Source organism: Suillus subaureus (assembly GCF_016647635.1).
Source record: "Suillus subaureus strain MN1 chromosome Unknown BJ212scaffold_1, whole genome shotgun sequence".
In the NCBI taxonomy this organism is placed as follows: Eukaryota; Fungi; Basidiomycota; class Agaricomycetes; order Boletales; family Suillaceae; genus Suillus; species Suillus subaureus.
In genome coordinates, this window is record NW_024538557.1 from 731,806 (window position 1) to 750,775 (window position 18,970).

At 48.5% G+C, this 18,970-nt stretch overlaps 8 protein-coding genes across 8 annotated transcripts; 5 read left to right on the forward strand and 3 right to left on the reverse strand.

Annotated features, from left to right (window-relative positions):
* Window positions 1-1,473: 1,473 nt before the first annotated feature.
* On the forward strand, window positions 1,474-2,935 carry BJ212DRAFT_20216 (uncharacterized protein). The gene is made up of 5 exons (XM_041342622.1): window positions 1,474-1,566; window positions 1,620-1,709; window positions 1,761-1,898; window positions 1,954-2,505; window positions 2,635-2,935. The coding sequence occupies exons 2-5, from the start codon at window positions 1,649-1,651 to the stop codon at window positions 2,826-2,828; spliced, it is 945 nt and encodes a 314-aa protein (XP_041199823.1). The 5' UTR covers window positions 1,474-1,566; window positions 1,620-1,648; the 3' UTR covers window positions 2,829-2,935.
* A 107-nt stretch (window positions 2,936-3,042) lies between these two features.
* On the reverse strand, window positions 3,043-4,504 carry BJ212DRAFT_1257490 (etoposide-induced protein 2.4-domain-containing protein; the record flags this gene model as incomplete). Its single annotated transcript, XM_041329860.1, has 6 exons — window positions 3,043-3,414; window positions 3,479-3,638; window positions 3,693-3,707; window positions 3,759-3,982; window positions 4,062-4,254; window positions 4,323-4,504. 6 exons carry the CDS (start codon window positions 4,502-4,504, stop codon window positions 3,043-3,045), a joined length of 1,146 nt encoding a protein of 381 aa, XP_041199824.1.
* Window positions 4,505-4,980: 476 nt separating this feature from the next.
* Window positions 4,981-6,285, reverse strand: BJ212DRAFT_1474180 (uncharacterized protein; the record flags this gene model as incomplete). Its single annotated transcript, XM_041339050.1, has 7 exons — window positions 4,981-4,995; window positions 5,051-5,161; window positions 5,218-5,535; window positions 5,592-5,659; window positions 5,716-5,822; window positions 5,872-5,933; window positions 6,196-6,285. 7 exons carry the CDS (start codon window positions 6,283-6,285, stop codon window positions 4,981-4,983), a joined length of 771 nt encoding a protein of 256 aa, XP_041199825.1.
* A 571-nt stretch (window positions 6,286-6,856) lies between these two features.
* On the forward strand, window positions 6,857-8,282 carry BJ212DRAFT_1309620 (RF-1 domain-containing protein). The gene is made up of 6 exons (XM_041333942.1): window positions 6,857-7,029; window positions 7,081-7,101; window positions 7,153-7,323; window positions 7,374-7,662; window positions 7,728-7,869; window positions 7,964-8,282. Exons 1-6 carry the CDS (start codon window positions 6,948-6,950, stop codon window positions 8,111-8,113), a joined length of 855 nt encoding a protein of 284 aa, XP_041199826.1. The 5' UTR covers window positions 6,857-6,947; the 3' UTR covers window positions 8,114-8,282.
* Window positions 8,283-8,444: 162 nt separating this feature from the next.
* Window positions 8,445-10,431, forward strand: BJ212DRAFT_1256417 (adenylate cyclase associated N terminal-domain-containing protein; the record flags this gene model as incomplete). Its single annotated transcript, XM_041329788.1, has 9 exons — window positions 8,445-8,494; window positions 8,555-8,822; window positions 8,880-9,104; window positions 9,154-9,239; window positions 9,288-9,393; window positions 9,447-9,744; window positions 9,795-9,886; window positions 9,934-10,057; window positions 10,112-10,431. The coding sequence occupies 9 exons, from the start codon at window positions 8,445-8,447 to the stop codon at window positions 10,429-10,431; spliced, it is 1,569 nt and encodes a 522-aa protein (XP_041199827.1).
* A 257-nt stretch (window positions 10,432-10,688) lies between these two features.
* BJ212DRAFT_1257581 (uncharacterized protein) lies at window positions 10,689-13,988 on the forward strand (the record flags this gene model as incomplete). The annotated part of the gene is made up of 17 exons (XM_041329868.1): window positions 10,689-11,196; window positions 11,261-11,546; window positions 11,609-11,750; window positions 11,800-11,954; window positions 12,006-12,170; window positions 12,342-12,375; window positions 12,431-12,449; window positions 12,506-12,542; window positions 12,593-12,645; window positions 12,697-12,844; window positions 12,906-13,012; window positions 13,066-13,217; window positions 13,269-13,298; window positions 13,352-13,553; window positions 13,604-13,622; window positions 13,680-13,767; window positions 13,824-13,988. 17 exons carry the CDS (start codon window positions 10,689-10,691, stop codon window positions 13,986-13,988), a joined length of 2,310 nt encoding a protein of 769 aa, XP_041199828.1.
* Window positions 13,989-15,553: 1,565 nt separating this feature from the next.
* BJ212DRAFT_1309670 (uncharacterized protein) lies at window positions 15,554-17,087 on the forward strand. The gene is made up of 5 exons (XM_041333943.1): window positions 15,554-16,163; window positions 16,217-16,397; window positions 16,451-16,542; window positions 16,601-16,848; window positions 16,900-17,087. Exons 1-4 carry the CDS (start codon window positions 15,640-15,642, stop codon window positions 16,740-16,742), a joined length of 939 nt encoding a protein of 312 aa, XP_041199829.1. The 5' UTR covers window positions 15,554-15,639; the 3' UTR covers window positions 16,743-16,848; window positions 16,900-17,087.
* Window positions 17,088-17,553: 466 nt separating this feature from the next.
* Window positions 17,554-18,951, reverse strand: BJ212DRAFT_1245969 (concanavalin A-like lectin/glucanase domain-containing protein; the record flags this gene model as incomplete). The annotated part of the gene is made up of 1 exon (XM_041329657.1): window positions 17,554-18,951. A coding segment is annotated over one exon (1,398 nt), but the record flags the coding sequence as incomplete, so codon positions are not given.
* Between the last annotated feature and the right edge of the window lie 19 nt (window positions 18,952-18,970).

Genomic DNA, 18,970 nt, shown 5'->3' on the forward strand with positions numbered 1-18,970 from the left:
ATGGCCAAGAGTTAAGTCAGTATTGTGAGAATCATAGGTGTCCTCAACTAGCTTCAGGACACTGAACAATGTGGAATTGGTACTGGGGAGTGATGAATCCAATAGCCCTAGCAAGACTCGTAGCCTCTGGTGATCCAGAGGCAAGCAAAGAGCAGGAATGGACTTGAAGCTAGTAAATAATATATTCTACGTGCACGTTAGCTCGTTATCGAGGCAGTACAAAGATATACGACTTACATCTCAGTATCTTGTAAGAGGCTGAGATGTTTACATGACGGGGGAGGGTATTCTTTATAGTACAGGTAGAGTAGGAAATATAACATGAGGTTGAAACATTGCAAGGACGAACCTCGGCCGACGTCACTCCGTCCCATCACCGAATATACTCGTACCTATCCCGACGCCTCCGATTCCTCTGCGTTCGACGAGACCGCATCAAAATAGCCACGCCCCCAGCTGCACATAAATGCATCAGCGTCCTACAGCGAGAAATGAATTCAAAGAGAACGCACGGTATAAACACAGTTTGCATCCTCGCATGTGTTTCTCGAGTAGGATCTAATTCGGGATACACGCGCTCCACAATGTCCATGATGGCTTGGAAGACGATCTTTAATCTTGAAAGTTAGCAAGCCTGACAGGTCAGAAATCAGTTTGTGCGTACGTTGTAACCATCATTGGTTAGATGTAGCCCGTCGTTCAGGTATTTTTCGCATGCCTCCTCACTTCGACCAGCAGCATCGAATATCTTTGTCCAGATATCTGCGACGGGAACACACTCTTTCTCACCTACTTCCTTGACAGCCCCCGCGTACGACCTCGTCGTCTCAAATACACGTGGACTGTCAGGCTTGTCCCATTGCTTCGTATTTACTGGCGGCGGTGTGATCAAGATTATACGAGTCTCGGGGGAATAGTATGCTGAAGTCGGCGATTTCACCATTTGGATGATATGGCTTAAATTCGATTTGTATCTGTCTATCGGGACATGCTGTGGGCTGGGAGCAGGTGCGGCGTCGTTGGCGCCGTACCAAATTGTGAGTAACTTGACCTGCGGAACGCGATGTTGCTCATGCTGTTTGGCAAATATCTACGAATACGCTCAGCACAATTCATAAATGGCAATATTGGATTTCACCTGCTCGCAAATTGGAATTGCCCAGTCCGTTTGATAACCCCCGAGGCCACGGTTGATAACATCGAGCTTCCGATTGTAGGCTTCTATACGTCGCAGCCTCGGATTATAGTTCGTACAAAATGTTTGTGATATACGTACCTGCAAGTAACTGCGCGAAGCCTCCTTGACCCCATCCACGTTGAGTGAGGGAGTCACCGACGAGCATGGCGACATCTTGTACAATAGCGGCCATATCTATCTAGATTTCGACTGACCGATCAGTGTTCGATAGATGTCCGAAGTCGGTAGACATTCACCTGTGTTGCTCATCCAATTGCTCTATTCGACGGTTTGAGATGAAGGGGTAGAAAAGGGTCATGATGATAAACACATCTTTGATGACTTGTGCTACGGCATTACGCCAAGTTGGTGCCAGTCGGGGTTACGTTGTGACTTATTAAAGCCTATTGATCCTTGTCCTTCAATTCTCAAATCACCCTAGGGCCAGTGCAACTTGCCACAACCGCAGGTATGACTCAACCTATATTGCTTCGAGTCTCAAATTTCAAAGCCTACGTGTGGGATGTTGACGGCAGGTCATTATCGTAATCTGATGTCGACGCTTCTAATCTTGCACGAACAGATATCAACATCCTACGATCACATCATCATATATGTGGCATCCTCACTGGGACTCTTCCACACTTGTCCTCGCAGAATATATTCTTGGGATTACCTCTTCAGCTGATGCCGGAGGAGGCTGTTCTCCTTGTCGAAAATGGTCAGTCGTCTTTAAATTTATGCACCCCATTCACCGGCGGTGATCATGTATCTAGGAATTGCTGTATTAGTAGACGACCCCAGCGCCCATCACATTCCGTCCCAGTCAGCCCTGAAACTATGGAAAGAAGCGCGCCTTAACGATATAAGGCAGCAAATAGCTCTAACTGAAGAGAAAGGGTCCATCGAAGCTTCTAACCCTGACCGCGCCATGTCTGAAAGTGCTAAGCGCAAGCGCAAAGAACGAGAAGAGCGTCGCGCACGTGCGATGGCCAATGCCGCTCCCGGCGTTCCTGCAGAAGATAACCCATCTCCTCATCCCACATCTGAAAACCCCTCACAGGCTATCATTGGAGAAGCCCCAGACAGCACTATCGTAATGCCCTCTGGATCTTATACCGTCAACATTCCTGCGTCCTCATCCAAGTTGGAATGGTACGTGCCGCACTCCAACGCGTCCTTAACTATCGCACGCGAAGCTGGCATATGGCTCTATCCCTCGACCCTACAAGAGCGCGCACGCTGCGGCGTCTTTCGCGACTTATGGGAGAAAGGATACTACATGGGAGGGGGGATTAAATTTGGTGGCGAATACCTAGTCTACCCTGGTATGTTCTCCTTTCTATTTGAAGATCTTCCCGCTTCGCCACCCACGCCTATCTTCGAAAGCGTGTTTATTTTCGTTAATCAGTAGTATTACTGAAATATGTGCTGACCTGCGCTATTCATCTTATCAGGTGACCCCCTCCGTTATCATTCGCACTTTGTTGCATCGGTCATCGAGGCTCCGGATGCCGCTCTCCGCCCGATGGAAATTGTCGCACATGGCCGTCTGGGCACCGGGACAAAGAAGGCGCATTTGCTGTGTGAATGGAATGATGAAACACGAGTTGTATCATATTTATCTGTCGAATGGGCAGGATTTGGATGAAACCTGAATAGCATATAGAAGCGACTGTGCCTCATGTCAAAACTTCAGAACCGCGCTGCTTTCACCCCAGCTGATGTCCACTGGTTTTATTATTATTATGAAAAGAGGTATAGATTCTATAGAAACACAGAATCGTGAAAGTTGTGTACGATGTTTACTAATTGCATATGAGTGGAAGTTGCCTGTAAGATCATGACCATGCCATAAGAATCCGTCAGTCCTTCTTTCGCCTCCCAGCAATAGGTGCCTTTCCATTACTCGGTAGTCTGTCTCCAAGATTCCTTGCTTGAACAGCGGGGGAAAGCCCTCTTGCTGTACGGCCGATGTTCTTTAATTCAACACCTGTCCCTTCTTCTGCCTGTTCGGTAGTGTCACTCGTCGTCCTCCGGTGTCGAACACCAGTGCTGCCACCGACACTTAGCACTCTGACGATGAGATCATTCAGCCAAATGACGATCGTGAAGACTGGCATCCTGATCGGAACAAGTGGCGAGGGAAATCGTACGGTGTTCGTAGACTCCGTGGAGGGTGCAGGATTGTAAGGATCCTGTGGAACGGGTCGTGCATGCATGGCCATGATGATGAACTGGACATCGGTAGAAATCAGCAGCAGAACTATAGAAGGAAGGAATCCATATTGTGAGACATACAGCGGGGAATATGAGTGCGAAAAATGCAGCATTCGCCAGTCCACTTCCGCACGTGCAGATCACAGCGGATGGAAGACCAAATGCGAAGTAGTATGCCCATCGTTCTTCTAGATGACGCACTCTTTGGGCCAATGATGAATTACGCGCCACCCAGACAAACCTGAGGGCACCCGTATTTCAGTGAGAACGGCTATCTCTGGGCCATGTAACTTACTCAAAGCAATAATATCTGAAGAAAAGTTAGAAGTGCCTCTTATCAACCAACGGCTGATACACTGACGCATTAACCCAGCACATAAATGCAAAGCTGATCCACGATCCGGCAAATGGTATTGATCCCAATGCCAACGACACGATAACAGAAGTAAGAATCATGACAGCACGGTATGCAGACGTGGCGAGCATGGTCAGCATACCGTGATAAGTAACTGGCTGCTGATGTGCTGCACGGTTTCCATGCTGAAGGACAAAGGACCGTTTTGCGATAAGATTGCACCAGGAACTCTGAATGGAAGAGGTTGGTAAATTGATTGTGGTTCATTTATGGCTGAAGCAAGGGCTTAAGATCAGGTTATGGACTTACATTAAGATAGTAAGATGCTCCGACGACCGGGAACAACCAAAGGATGCGATAGAACCATCCGACATTTCGGCGAAGCCAGCTTGGGTGGTTATGCACGAGAGGTTGTAGAAGTAAGTCGAACACGTAGATGGAAGTCAATGATAACGAATTGAGTAGTAACGACTTGAGAATATTTGAGCGAATTTCACGGTCGCTGTAAGGTTTCCAAGGAATTGTGTGTAGGATGGCAAAATACAGAGACAGTGAATAGATGAAAGGTACCTTGTAGCAGTCTTCACAACGACGTCCCACCGAAAGGCTTCAAGGATACCCCTGGATGCCCATGTCAATTGCAGCTTGATCGTTTCTTGTAGAGAGAGAAATGTAGGATAAGCTGAACGAGATAGCTGATGCTGGTGCGAGTAAGAATACGACGATTGTATGCTACTTGGCTGTCTGGACATGTCCCTTCTCGAAGTCGCGCCGTGACAGCTTGTTACAGTTGCAGGTGCCACCGTGAAACAACCAATTTGGTAGTAATCGGAGTCTTTACTGGTATATGCGCGGTGGGTCCATGCACTTTACCGGATCAAATGTGAACACTCTGGAGTTCCACGTCGCACCCCTAGATCTACGCCACGACCCTAATTTGTTGAATCTTAGCTTGCTGTGGAACGTCGCAATAGGTTTGAATCAAGATATGATCGTGACAACAGGCCCCAGTATACACGAGAATTGATGATTTGCTAGTCGAGAGGCGGGTAGGTAGTAGGACCCAATAAATTACAATACAAATCAAATACGAGAAATAAGAAAGGTGCAATCAGAGGCGCGAGGAAAAGTGCATGGAGTAGGTAGAGTAGCCGTAGACTGAGTTCTACACCTTAGTGTACCGTGATCAGGAGAATGAGCGTATCATCGATGGCAGCTGGGGGGTCACCTATTTCTTGGCGACCTGGATGAACAAGTCAAGCCACGACAATCACAGCGCATTTGAGTTATTCGCGTACCTTCTTCTTGCTCGTTGTCGAGGCCGTTGCTTTCGCTGCGGGTTTCTTTGCGGTGGTCTTCTTAGCGGCTGCAACCTTCGCTTTAGTGGGTGCGCTCGTTCCAGTCACAGCCTAGAAACATTGAAAGTGAGCAGCTCGCGGAATGCACAAAATACCAGCGATCCGACCTTCTTCGCGGTACCACGCTTAGATGCTGAGGTTGTCTTCTTAACGGGGATAGGTTTCTTGCCTGCCATCGTCTTTTTTGCAGGAACTGCCTTTGCCTTGGTGGAAGCTGCTGATTTCATTGCTGAAGACTTGGCGGCAGTTTGAGAGGCAGGTTTCTTAGCGGCAGCGGCCCTGACAGTTGGCGCGGTCTTCACTTTCACAGCTGGCTTCTTAGCCGTACTGGATTTTGCGGTTGTAGCCTTCGTAGTGGCAGTCTTGGCGGGACGTGCTTTAGTGGCAGTCTTAGCCGCCTTGGGTGCAGCCTTCGCGGGCTTGTTCTACTCTCACTATGTCAATCACCGCATCACGTGTTCAAGTCAGTAGGTGCACGGACCTCCTTTGAGGCTGAGGTGTCAGTGGCCCTTGAGGCCTTGGGAGGCAATTTCACCCGACCAGAAGGTCCTACGCAGTAGTCATCAGTACGGGACTGTGTGAGACCTACGCAATAATTTTCCTACCCTTGGGGAGGACAAAAGTCCCCTTGTCGGCGCCAGTGGCGATGGCCTTGCTCAAATGACTCAGTTGAGCGTTGTCCATGACGAGGTTGTATTTTTCCTCAACGAATCTACGTGATTATAAACATCCCTCGGTCTAGTAGGAATACCCAAACTCACTTCTTGATCTGGGGACGGGAGACGCCAGCGCGAGCGTCGTCAGGATTGGCAGTAATGCACTCCTATTTAGTAATGTATCATGTTAGGAAAGTTGTTCTGTGCCATCTAGCATGCTGCACGATGTGAAAATGTATGATACGAAGTCCCTGAAGTCATTGGGAGATGAAAAACGAATGTCACCCGCGGTTGCGTATGCTCCCCCTGGGGCCTGCCTTTTATAGTACCCCCTGGGTGCGGATGCCTCACCCTTTCTGTGATGCTCAAAATCGGACGAAGAAAAGGTATAGGAAGGAGGTGAGAACGCTAGAATATTGCCCGACTGACCTTGATCATATCTACCCAAGATGGGTGGGTGGGAGAGGCCCTGCTCTTCTTAGCAGCCGATTTCGTTGCACTGGATTTCTTTGCAGACATATTGCGAGCGATTGCAGTAAGTGCAGTAAGTGTTGTTCTTGCTGTCTGTGCTAATTGCGATGCTCAGAAGCGACCAGAGTAACTGGCGGAAACAGATGGATTGGAGATGGTAGTGGTTTGAGAGAGGGATGTGTTAAAACTCCGAGGGCGCGTTGAGCAGTCAACAAACTCAATTCGCGCGAGTCACGTGAGTCGATATTTGAGATAGGTTTATCGACCCTATCTACACTCCATAGAGAGTCCCGCTAGGTCGCTATTTTGTCTGATGAGTGAAATTGGGTACGGTAAGGGATGAGCCTTTGAAAAAAGCGGAAAATGCAACACACAAGCGTGCAATACATATTGATCCTTGAAAATGGCAGTTATGCTCAAGGGACTGCACATATATTCACTGCGTACGCGCTGGAGCACGCGCATTCAGCTGCTGCTTCCTACAGGACCTCAGTTTTTCATTTATTGGTCGGTTGGACGATTTATGGGGCAGGCAGGAAGAAGACATGTTTTCCTCATATGAGCCAGAACGCGACGCGTCCAAAAAAGGAGCGCGTCTTACGCCCTAATTGCTGCTCAGTCCCCTTTTGGAATGTGTGTTATTGATCGACGTCGGAATCTCCCGGTAGGTTGCCTTACATAAAAGTATCGAGTAGGTTTCCATCCAACCAATGTCTGTTACGCCAACCCTCAGAGCAGTTGCGCGCTCAGCGTACCGTGACTTGCTACGAGCTTCAGCTTCTACTTTCCATGGTCGGTCATCTTGTATTTTCTTTTATGGACTTATCTCACCCTGATTCGCAGGCGACGAGCCCATACAAAGAGGTTTGTACACATTCAATGGTAATAACTCCCATACTTAGGAATTTAATTCAGCATTCCGATACAGGATGCGGACAGAAGCATTGTATTTGGACAGCTCTGCGCAGTATGACGTGAAACTGGTCGAAGAGAAAATCCAACTCGCCCGTGACCTTGCGACCATGCTACGCAGAAATGTTGTGCAAGCTCGTAGAACACAAACCCAAGATGGAGATGATGCTTGGAGTGTGTGGTCTGCGATTGGATTCATTTGAAGTCACTAAATTGTTTTTTAGACCTTCGGTTCACGAAGGACACCGAACTCGGCGAAAACGAGAGTATCAAGAATCCGCCTCCCATGCCTTCCAGCAGACGAGCACGAAAATTAGAGAAGGGCGGGCAAAGGTTCATTTTATCGTCAAAAAGTGTGCAGTTGGTCACTAAGCTAACCTATAGTATAGAACCTGCTGCTCAGCATAGCGCCAATATGCCGCGCAACTTTTCCGCTCTCAAGAGGGCTCACAAAGATCGGGAGATTCCGGAGTTGCGTGAGGAGGATATCGAGGAATCATTCGTTAGAGGTAGGTGAAAGATCAAATGCGAACTGTTTTTAGTTAATTAGGATATTCACTGACCTACGACCAAGGCAGTGGTCCTGGCGGGCAGTCTATCAATAAGACCCAGAATAATGTTCAACTTCTTCATAAACCCACTGGTTTTCGTGTAGCATGTCAGGAAACTCGATCACTCCAAACAAATCGCATGCTCGCTAGGCGGTGGCTCCTGCAAAAGGCGTGTCTGAAAATCTTGTCACGCCTACATAGATAGGCTAACCAGTTCAAATTATTCCTATTGAACACCGGCACCTCCGGTTGGACTCATTTAGCTGGACAAATTACACAACCCTGGCCTATCAAAGGGCGAACTGCAACGTGCGAAGCAACAGGAAAGAGAACGTCAGCGACGGAAGAAGGCGAAGAAGAAGGCAAGCGCACGAGCGCAAGAGAAGAACTGCCTGGAAACACAGGCCAAGTAATGAACCCTAGGGCGCACCATATATACATGATGAGATGACTGCTAGTAGATCTGTCTAAGCATTCATTGAGTCCCCGGTACTAGGAACCAGAGTTATTAATTTAGTAGCTGCATGAAATGTTGTCACATCCTCTGATCAACAGATGGCGGCGCTGCGGAATACTCCGGTGTGGTGAAGTCGTGCAGCTTACAACACAGCCTTGAGCCCTCTCACTGAGTATATCTCTCACCATATTACGCATCCTACCTACACGTATCACCGTGTAAGGCCTCCCGAAGACTTTCTTGTTGCTGGAACTCACTAGTGTCGGGGGGATTGGATTTCTGTGGATATGTCATCCTCCGCTCAAGGGCTTTACTCACTAGCCACTCTCATCAAGCGGTGTGCATCATTAATATGTAGAAGCCAGTTCTATGGGAACTGACATTAATTTGTGGTTAGGCTTGAAGCAATCACATCGCGTCTCGAAGATGTAGAAGATTCCAGGAGTGCAGGACATCTGAAACGACAAAGTACCAGCACTGTCACTAGCGCAGCGGTTGTTGAAACACCATCGGCTTCAACATCCCCGCCGCCGCCACCTGCGATTGAGGTGCAAGCAGCAGTGCCACGGGCAGTCACCGCATACGATGAGATTGTTATAGAGGGGAAGCTTAAACCCTTTCTGGAGATCAATAAAGCCATCGCACCTCCTCCACTGAATGAGCAGGTCATATACTTCCGCGATTTTTTGTTATATCTCATGTTGAAGATATGCATCTCTCAGGTTGATCTATTTGCCAAAGTACTTGCTACCCTGCGGTCTGTACTTCACCAGGCCGCAGCATGCAGAAAGCCCGACCAGAAGGCGTTTGCCGAAATCCTTTCGCCACTCCGGGCAGGCATTGAATCCGTAACTCGTGCTAAAGAGGCTGCAAGAAAGGAGCGGGACTGGTTCAATCACCTTACTGTCATCGCAGACGGGTCTGCTTGCGTTGGATGGGTCACTGTGGTATGATCTTGACGTGCCAAAATACTTGTTGAATGACGACGGCCTGCAGGAACCCAAACCGGGACCACACGTGAATGAGATAAAGGAAAGTACCGCGTACTATACGAACAGGATACTCAAGGATTTCAAAGAAAAGTGCGACCGATATCTTATTGGAATGGTCTAAGTTGACGTTCAATCTAGGGACCCAAGGCACGCGGAGTGGATTCGGGCATTCAATGGGGTTCTTGATGCAATGAAGCGCTATGTTATGGAATTCCACACCACTGGTCTTGTTTGGAATGCCAGCGTGGGTATTCATTTGCCATTGAATTACAAACCATCATAGACCACTTCCTGCAGGGCATCCTGGTCTCAGAGTACAATTCATCCCGTTCACAGTCAGTCAGTGGGCCTCCGCCTCCGCTGCCGCCGCCGCCACCACCACCACCACCACCACCACCACCACCACCACCACCACCTCAGGCTGGATCAATATCCTCCCCGGCAGCACCTGCTGGTGGGGTTGCTGCTGTATTTGCGGACTTGAACCGCGGCGCGGACGTCACAAAGGGACTACGTAAAGTGGACAAAAGCGAGATGACACACAAGAACCCTGCCCTGCGAGCTGGAAGCGTCGTCCCTTCAAGTAGCGGGACGGGTGAGTTATCTTGCACTCCTCACATCATTTTTTCTTCATTATGCGGATAGCTGCTAAGAAACCTGTGAAACCAACCAAACCCCAAGCTTTGATGGGCAAGAAGCCTTCCAAATTTGCACTGGAGGGCAACAAGTGGATCATTGTAGGTATCTCGTTTCAAATAAGGTAACTTATCTGATAGTTATGCAGGAATATCAAGAAAATGAATCCGCTTTGGAGGTCGCTAATGCGGATATTACACAAGTGATCAACCTTTTTGCTTGCAAGAACACGACTGTCATTATCAAGGGGAAAGTCAACGCCGTCACCTTGGGTCAGTGTTTGCTGGTTTGGTCTTACAGTATCATTACTCAAAAGTCTATGACAGTTAATTGCACGAAAACCTCCGTGCTAGTCGAATCTGTGGTTTCTTCTGTCTCCATCACGAAGTCTCCATCGTTTGCCCTGCAAATTACAGGGGTGGCACCTACTATCCAAATTGACTCGACAGACTCGGGGCAAATTTACCTCTCGAAGCAGTGTCTTGGTGTTGAGATCACTACAGCAAAATGCAGCGCGATCAATGTCAGCTTGCCAGTCGAAGGGGAGGAAGATGGTGTCTTTGAAGAGCAGGCCATGCCCGAGATGCTGAAGACAGTGGTACAGAATGGCAAATTGATCACAACGATTGTGGAACACGCCGGCTAGCTGCTAGACAAATTACCCATATCTCAACTTAGCTATTTGTGCGTTTGCAATTAATTTCCGGGACTACTTAGTATACGGGTACATGCGTACGTTTTGACACCAAAGAGACTATAGTCAGAGTACTGTAAGTATCCAACAGGTCTCGGAGGTGGCATTACCTGCAATATGACGTTAGCCTAGCACTGCCCTGTATTTAAATCCATACGTCTAGGATTGGTACAACCACCCGCCACCAAACGACCCGACTCTCGCATATCATGGACACCGTGGGCTGGCATGCTCAGCGCAGAGCCCGTAAGGCGAGTAATAGTCTATGCTTCAGGTTGCCCTGGAAGCGATTTACACAAAAGTCTGACGTTACACAGGAAGCGCGTCAATTTTCTGAAGTTCAGAGAGGGCCAGACGGGAGATATCTACCCGTAGACGAGATTGATCCACTTCCTGATGGGAGTGTGCGCACTCAGGCTGGTAGTTTTGGTGTACCACGCTCGTCGTCCCCGACTCCTGGTACACTGCCTTCTGTTCCCCCAAAATATTTTACCGATAATCCTGCCCAAAATGTACCCGCTTCTGCTAGCCATTCTATTGAGTGGTTGGCGTCTGGTAGCTCCGGTGTCTCCTTGGAACAGATGCCTGCGGTGGAACGCTCTAGAGCACAGAGGCTTGCCAGAATGGAACCCCATCTTCAGTTTATGGTCGGGCCCCTTTTGCGATACGACACAGTTGACGAAAATGGTCTTTGGCGAGGCGCAGCACTCATCGTCAGTAAGTTTTCACTTGCGCTTGTGGCCGGCTGGTCAATCAAGCATTTTAACTACAACCTTTTTAGCCGCAGATTCAGGATCATCCTACGAGCCATTTCCAGTCTTGACTTATCAGTGGGACCCTGAAGAGATTGCCCGACCTTCTCCAAGCACACAGGGTTCTCATTCGGGTTATGACCTTGGCCCGCACCCCGCAGATCCTCACGCTACTGCAATGGCCGGACCATCAGCGCAGTTACCTGACACAAACGAGGCATACTTCAATGACTACAAGGGAAAAGGAAACATAAGGGATGATCAGACCCAGCACGTCACTGGTCAGGAAATTTACGTCTATTCAGGGAATGGCGGGTGAGTGCAACTGAGCAATACAGTAGAAAGAGATCTTTGAACGCTGAAACATATGTATGCAGCACCTTTACATTTTGGCGTTTCCCCATCCAGATACAATTGGGTGTCAATGAAATCTGCATCAAGTATCGTATCAATGGTGGCATACAATTGTCCTTCTTCGTGCCTGCTCGTCATCAGAACATGCGGTGGGCAGCCCACTCGGTAAGGTTAAAACAACCTGTTTGCTGCATATTTTCTCACTTCTTCTTAGTGTAATGGTTTCAGCGCTGGTGTGAATCCGGACGACTTCAGAGGACCAGGGTTCAAGAGTGGTTATGACCCCATGTGGATTGATCTCTTGCGGAAGCATGTCGAACGACCGTTTCATGTCCTTGTGGGAGGAGGCGATCAGTTATACTGCGACTCGTATGCGTCTATGCACCTCTGCCACCCTGAATAATTACGCTTCTCTGCTAGGTTGACTCGAGAGCCCGAAATACAAGAATGGATGTTGGCAAAGCCTTCCATCAAGAAAATTTTTCCTCTGACCGGTGAAATTGCCTCATGCATTGATCGTTTTTTCTTCAATCACTACTGCAGCTCCTTCAGGATGGGGGCATTCGCGAGGGCGAACAGCTCGATGTATGTGGGCTAGATAATCATAGATATGCCATGTTACTCATGACTAACTCCCTCTTTCTTTAAGTCCAATGTTGAATATGTGTGGTAAGATATTCGAATTGGATATAATTGATAACACACTCATGACATCTGCAGATGACCACGGTAAGCCCCTGATGTGTGTAACGGTAGCTTTTTGACCAATCTATGCACATGTGTAGATTTGGTGCATATGATTACGCTCCATTCTCTTGTCACTGACTAACCTCGCGTGTTTTAAGATAGATGGGTTCGGGAGTTGTACGTGACTTACAGCTTGTTGATCAATTTTTTATCATGACCCTGTTGTCCTACAGATCCTGAAGAGCTTCAACAGTCTCCCGTGTTCAAGCAGTGAGTAGCTTTCATATATTGGGAAATTCACTTGTTCATAACATCTTTAGTATCGGAGTGCGAGGCTACTTTTTCTATTTGCTTTTTCAATGCTTTATCAATCGTGTGTTGCGGTTTGCAACATCTCTCCCATAGACTAACATCATCGTTGTAGCTCTCCATGACAACCTGGACGATAGAACGGGGAAGCACATGTTCAAGTCACTCATTTTGGGGGCTCAAGGTCCCTATGTTGGTTTACCGTCACATTCGTTTTTGTCTTACCTGGGACCTGATGTGCATATTCTGATGCTGGACTGTCGGTAAGTAGTTACTACATCACACTGTCTGGAAGCATGTATGCTGATGTATGACCGCTGCAAGTGCGGAAAGAAAAAGGAACCAGGTCTGCAGTGAGTTCGAGTACCAAAAGGCTTTTGAACGAATCAGGTATCTGCCTCCGGACGTAAAACATCTCGTTGTACAACTTGGTGCGGCCTTCAATGAGATCACAGCATCAATTCTATTTCATATTTATCCACAGGCATCCCTATTGCGTATCCGCGAATGGTTTTCCTTGAAACTGCACTAGACTCCATGTTGAATCCTCTGATTGCCCTTGGACGCAGCGGAACCGCGGGATTCAGTAGTTTTGTGAACAAATTCAACGCGGACGCTGAGTTGCTAGATGATTTGGTGTGTCACTCTCTCATGACGCATTTTTAATGTAGCTGATGGTCTGGGCAGAATGATCACTGGACTGCGAAGTGTCACAAGGTTCGAAAACAATGTCATGTGTGGCTCCAACTGAACAAGGATATGTCTTGCAGAAAGAGCGTAACTGGTTCATTCAACAGATGCAAGGAATAGCAAGGATGAAAAGTTTGCGTATTTCGTTTCTTTCTGGTGACGTGCACTGCGCAGCCGTAGGGGTTCTTAAAACGCTGGTCCGCAGCAACGGAGGAAAGAACAACCGGACGATAGATGTTCCACCTGAAACCGATTATAGATATATGATCAACGTGGTGACAAGTATGTTCCTTCTACTCCCTCTTAAACTCTGAGATTTAGTTCTGTTTCAGGTGCAATCGTCAACACACCGTAAGTGAAGTCGCCATCTGTTGTGCGTGATCTTGCAGCATGTTGAGCCAATTGAAGGCCTCCGAATGGAGTGATCGCAATGGTATCCACTTTGGCGACCAAGACTCATAGAACGCTGCATCATGCAGAAACTGATGAAGTCATGGTATGTCTCGAATTCTAGAAATGATTTGCAGCAATTTCACGCGGAAATTCTTGTAGCTTCCTGTTTTTACGAAGGAGCCAAATGGAAACCATCGCGTCCAAAACAAGTATATAATGGGGCGACGGAATTGGTGTGCGGTTTCCTGCGATCCTGAGACACAAGAGTTGGAATTCGACATCCGTGTCGAGATGGAGAAAGGGGTCGGCGTCAGCTTTGGGTAAGCGTATAATCCGTTTTGGTTTGTGTTTGAAAGCTTCACTAGCGTGGCACCCCAGATATCCAGTCCGAAGTCCTCCACCCAAGTGGTTTCCTGGAACGTGACACTTGATGTTTCAAGATGAGATTTTCTTACCTATGACCCTAACCTGTATTTATTGTTTCTTACTACTGGACTGTATCACTAACGTATACTCTCCTCGTCTTACTCGAACTGTTTCCATAGTCTATTTTTAATTAAGTCGCGATATGATGCGCACAATATTTCCCCAGTGCCTGCGATTGCCAGTGCCCCCAAGTACGACCGAGACTCACTGCCGAGTAACTTTGAAGAACCGAAATTTCTGACGTGGCAGAACAGGGCATTCGAACTGAATGACAAACACTCCACTGGACGTGCATGTCTCCCAATCTCACCGGTTTCAAGTTACTGATGAAAAGACCAGCGGCAATTCCTAATTTATCCACACAAACCCTGAAAGTCTGAAACCCAGCCAAGCCTCATGAGGGCTCAGCACTCGACGTTGGCCCGCCGCTGATGGTGTATGATGATCCAATCATGGAGACCCCTTCATCACACCCGATCCTCTTAAAACCCCGTCTCAGGCTCCTCCACCAAACACCAGGTCTGAATCATAGCGCTCAGGAAAGTAACGATATTGACTTTACGCCAGTCGTCGCGAATCCGTCTTCTGTGATATTCTCCGACACTCCAGTAGCGCGCCTCCGCGCCTTACTCGCACATCCATCAAGTTCATCCAGCAGAAGATATTTTCTCACAAGACCGGGTAGAAACAATTCCGGCATGAGCGAGACGGACGTTACCCCCATTGCCGGCCGTGCAAGGGAACCGCACAAGGGCAAGATGAAAAGTCTCGGTGACGATGAAGATGATAAACTCAGTGTGTCAATTCCCTTCACTACCCCATGGTAGTCTTTAGCATCTCATTACAATACATATCAAAGCATCTCTACCATCCTCGCTATTACAAGAAAGCGGCTCACCTATTCAAATCAGAGCTCTTGCCTCAACTTCAGCTGCCTCGTTCCATTCTGTCCCAGACTCTCCATTAAAGTCTTCTGGGTCCGAGGACGAGGAGCAGACGATGCCACCCTCTTCCACTCATGGAACGCCACCGCTGACTAGTTCTGCCTCTCAGGACGGTCCTGAGGTAGAGGCACACGAAGTAGATGTCACTCCCGTGCGAGTGTATGAGGATAGTTTCGCTCATCTGAACTACACCGCGATGAAGACTCCAAGACCTTCCGGAGTGTGGACTGTTACGCCTGTTCCACTCAAGCACGCTCCGAGGGTGACATCGCCACCTCCAGTCTCCTCCTTTGAACTGACTCCGACTGCATCATTATCACCATCATGGACGCCTCTGTCTCGAGCTAACTCTGGACCCGAGCGGCGCTCAAAGCCTGAGACCCCAGCAGGGAATGGACTCTTCACGCCTGATGCGTCCTCTGTCGCGTACTAAATCGCTTCATGTGCGCACCCCAGCGCCCCCAGGCGCGTGGATGTCGACCACAACTCAGAATTGGTATGACGAGCAATCCAAGTTTGGTTCTAACAGAACGAAAAAGCACATTCTCAAAGTGCGCTTTGATGTGACGGAATCAGAGGCGTCAACTGCTGAAGTTGAACATCAAATGCCACCTATAACTGATATGCCCTCGTCTACGCCCGACTCTCTGCCTAATGGTCATGCACCACGATCGAGGAACGCCAACCAAACAAGAAACAACGGCTCCTCTCAAGGTGGTGCCGTAGACAAGCCAGTGTTAACTAGGCCCGTCACTCCTGGACGCCACATGACACCCGCTCCTCGTGCCAACGTACCACCATCACGTCCACAGAGAAAAGCCTTCGTCGTAAAGGTTGTTGATGCATTCGGTCGAGAAAGGGTTGACGAACTTCCTATACCAATTGCGAACGGGCGTGCGGACGCGGGAGACGCAATTCGTGCTTCGCCATTAGCTAAAACTTGTACTCCCCGTGTCTCAAGCAAGAGTGAAATTCGCATTATCAATGTAACGGGAAGAGAAGTTCAGGAAGATGTCCTTGAATGCTCATCAGTCCTACATGATAATCCACCTATTTGTCGCACTGCAGCCCTAGCTCAAATACGGCAAACGCTCCGGGAATGGGCTAGTGGGCTGAGTGATGAAGATAGGTAATGTTGTAAGCATATGGCTTCGCAAAAAAGGCTGATTGATAGGAATGTAGACCTCCTGATAATCTCGCATTGAACCCGAGCTACTCGGAAGAACTCGAAGAACGTTCGAGGGCAGCGCGGCGTTCTCGGAATCAATTAGCTCGAACCCTTCGTATCGAATCGGTGAAAGAGTGTAAGCGTAACTTAATGGACAAATATACCAAGGGAGCCGAAGACCGAAGCGGGCTTTTGGTAAGACAAAGGGTGCATCTGATATGATCGCATCTTATTATTCTCGCAACTAGCCGACTATCACTGGTGAAAATGGTTCTTTCAATCGTGATCTGGTTTGGGTGGGAGTTCTGTTACAGATCGTTTTCGTCCTCGCGATGTGGCGGTGGGTTTCTCCATTTCATATGGAAGTTTCCTCACTGATCTGATGAGTGTCTACATAGGTTTGCACATGTCCAAGCTCGCCATCTCTTTTGCGCCGTCTATTATGATCCACTATATCCAGACTTGAACCCCCGCATCGGTGGACATGCTTGGGAGAGGTGGGCTGAACGCCCTAACGCAGAGACATGGCCACCTATATGATCGTGTCATCAACACCACTAAGACTTACCTTTCGATGTGTGCAGCCCCTAGACATCAGAGTAGATTGCATTTGCGCCATGCAACACAATCTATTTGTAGAAAAAGGGTTAGTTCGAAATCTGCGAGTGCGTAGTATTGCTCTGAACGACTTTGCCAGCCACTGCAGTCCCCCGAGTCCCATGTCACTTTCCTAACTACAACCGGATAGTTGAATTATCTTGAAATTTTTCATGTGCGACAATCTGCCAAGGCTCCATGCCCTTCCATGCGGCTCAGTGACGACCCTTTCGGACCAGAATATACTGCGCTCTCGCGAGTCAAGAGGTCATTGCTTCTGTATATTTCATGTTTCTTATCGTCCTTCATCTGCATATCTGACTATACATGTGAGGTAATATACATTTATGTATTACAGTAGATCTTCTAGGTCAATGTCCATGAGAGAAGAACTATTGTTTTGCGTCCGTGATTTACGGTAGGGGCTTGCGGCTTCCCTAAACACTTCATCGTTATCGTCATCGTCGTCATCGTCATCGTGATGATCGACGTCTGCCGCGAATCCATCGTGTTGCTCTTCTTCTCCATCTCCCTCGATGATCTCAGAGTTATACCCACTCTCCGCTTCTGGGACGTGATTGAGATCACCACTTGACGCAACTGTTGGTGCAGGAGAGTGTATTTGATCCGCTCCACGCTCTGTCGCTTGCGATGTAAATGCGATAAAGACAGACAACCCAAGACGGTCGCCACTAGGAGCCGCAGGTTCCACTGTGGAGCCATGGGCACTCGTAACCGAAGATCCTCGTAGCTCTGCATGTTTCTTTGCCCTCTTCCGAGCTTCAGTCTGCTGTCTGCTTTTTTCCCTCTGCGCTTTCTTTTGTGCCTCGGTTTTCTCGACTTCGACTCTTTTGGCCGCGTCCAGTGCAGCCTCTTCTTCTTCTTGATCGTCCAGATCCCATTGCTCCTTCATAAATTCCGGGTACCGCTCGCAAATGGGACGCCAAGTCTGAGCTTGATTTACATTATGATCAGTGTTCTTGAGCACACTGTCTATGTCAGGGGGAGGCGGAAAGTCAAAATTTGGGCCTGGGTTTAAGCGCACGCGGGCATAGTTGAATAAGGAAATGAATGGGTAATACCCCAGCGTTCCGTCATCAAAAGGGTTTTCTTTATGTTCCTGAGGGGCCCCTTCACGCGCTCGTTTCTTGTCCTTTTCCTTCTTCCTCGATGTAGGCGTCGTGCGCAAAGGCAGGTAATCGAATAGGTCTTCAAACGCAATGCCTTGACATTCGCCATTGACGAAGAACGCGACGTGAGAACCTGACAAGGTTGGTAGAGGGCGGAGAACGGGAGCTTCTGGTACCTGTCCAGGACGTGCGCCTCGCTCTGGGAGGTTTTTTGTTGATGCAGCCTTCTTGTTTGAAGAGGCAGATGGGAGTGATGCCGTATTACTTGATTTATTGGAGAAGTCCATAAGAGCGGTCATCTCTTTGCTCTGAGGATACTCGAGACTTTCGAAATACTCCTGGCCCTTGAACTCGATAGGGATGCGTTCGCGTCGAATATGTGCGGGGTCATTATTGTCACGGGGATCAGGTTTGCATCGAGGTGGAAGGGATATGTACATGCCAATAACATCCCCACTACGGAAGGAACGACCGTAAGGGCGAGGGCGTGATAGATAGACCTTATCACCATTTTTGTCGCGATAGCCGTACGAATATGCGTCTAGGCCAACTGGACCATTCAAAGGCGCTTCTCGTCGCGCCCAGCCAAGTCGGACATGACTTCCCTGACGCATGCTGATATCTGGGGCATGAGTAGAGCGATCTCCTCCGCCATCCTCGACGCGAACCTCCATATACCACTTGCCCTCACGGACGGGTGCATTACATCGCGCACTCCTGAAACCTCTTTCACCAATTAACCCCAGGCCATCAGGAGTGACCTTGACAAAAGAGCTGCGATCCTCCCAGCTGACTCTGTAGCTCGTGGGTAAACTTTCGATTGTTCGACATGGGAGGGCAGAACCAGGGGGAGAAACGCCTGCTGGGACGTATCTGAAGGCCATACGGTTCATAACAAGTTGTTCTGTGGTATGATAGATTACAGAAGTATCCGTAAAGGTAGGGCACCGGGATATTGTAAGACGAGGCCGAGAGAAGAAGTCATTTCGGGTGGGCAGGGCAACATTGGCTGCTGTGCTTGGATTGTTTGGGTCGTTGGGT

What these genes read in the sequence shown, in the direction of transcription:
- BJ212DRAFT_1309620 (XM_041333942.1), top strand. Translation starts at nt 6,948, where the DNA reads ATGTCTGTTACGCCAACCCTCAGAGCAGTTGCGCGCTCAGCGTACCGT. An exon ending in AGATGGAGATGATGCTTGGA is followed by an intron (nt 7,324 to 7,373) that starts GTGTGTGGTCTG and finishes ATTGTTTTTTAG; the next exon opens with ACCTTCGGTTCACGAAGGAC. An exon ending in GGCGGTGGCTCCTGCAAAAG is followed by an intron (nt 7,870 to 7,963) that starts GCGTGTCTGAAA and finishes GGACTCATTTAG; the next exon opens with CTGGACAAATTACACAACCC.
- BJ212DRAFT_1309670 (XM_041333943.1), top strand. Translation starts at nt 15,640, where the DNA reads ATGCCACCTATAACTGATATGCCCTCGTCTACGCCCGACTCTCTGCCT. An exon ending in GGGCTGAGTGATGAAGATAG is followed by an intron (nt 16,164 to 16,216) that starts GTAATGTTGTAA and finishes ATAGGAATGTAG; the next exon opens with ACCTCCTGATAATCTCGCAT. An exon ending in TTCGTCCTCGCGATGTGGCG is followed by an intron (nt 16,543 to 16,600) that starts GTGGGTTTCTCC and finishes GTGTCTACATAG; the next exon opens with GTTTGCACATGTCCAAGCTC.
- BJ212DRAFT_20216 (XM_041342622.1), top strand. Translation starts at nt 1,649, where the DNA reads ATGACTCAACCTATATTGCTTCGAGTCTCAAATTTCAAAGCCTACGTG. An exon ending in TGTTCTCCTTGTCGAAAATG is followed by an intron (nt 1,899 to 1,953) that starts GTCAGTCGTCTT and finishes TCATGTATCTAG; the next exon opens with GAATTGCTGTATTAGTAGAC. An exon ending in CGAATACCTAGTCTACCCTG is followed by an intron (nt 2,506 to 2,634) that starts GTATGTTCTCCT and finishes TCATCTTATCAG; the next exon opens with GTGACCCCCTCCGTTATCAT.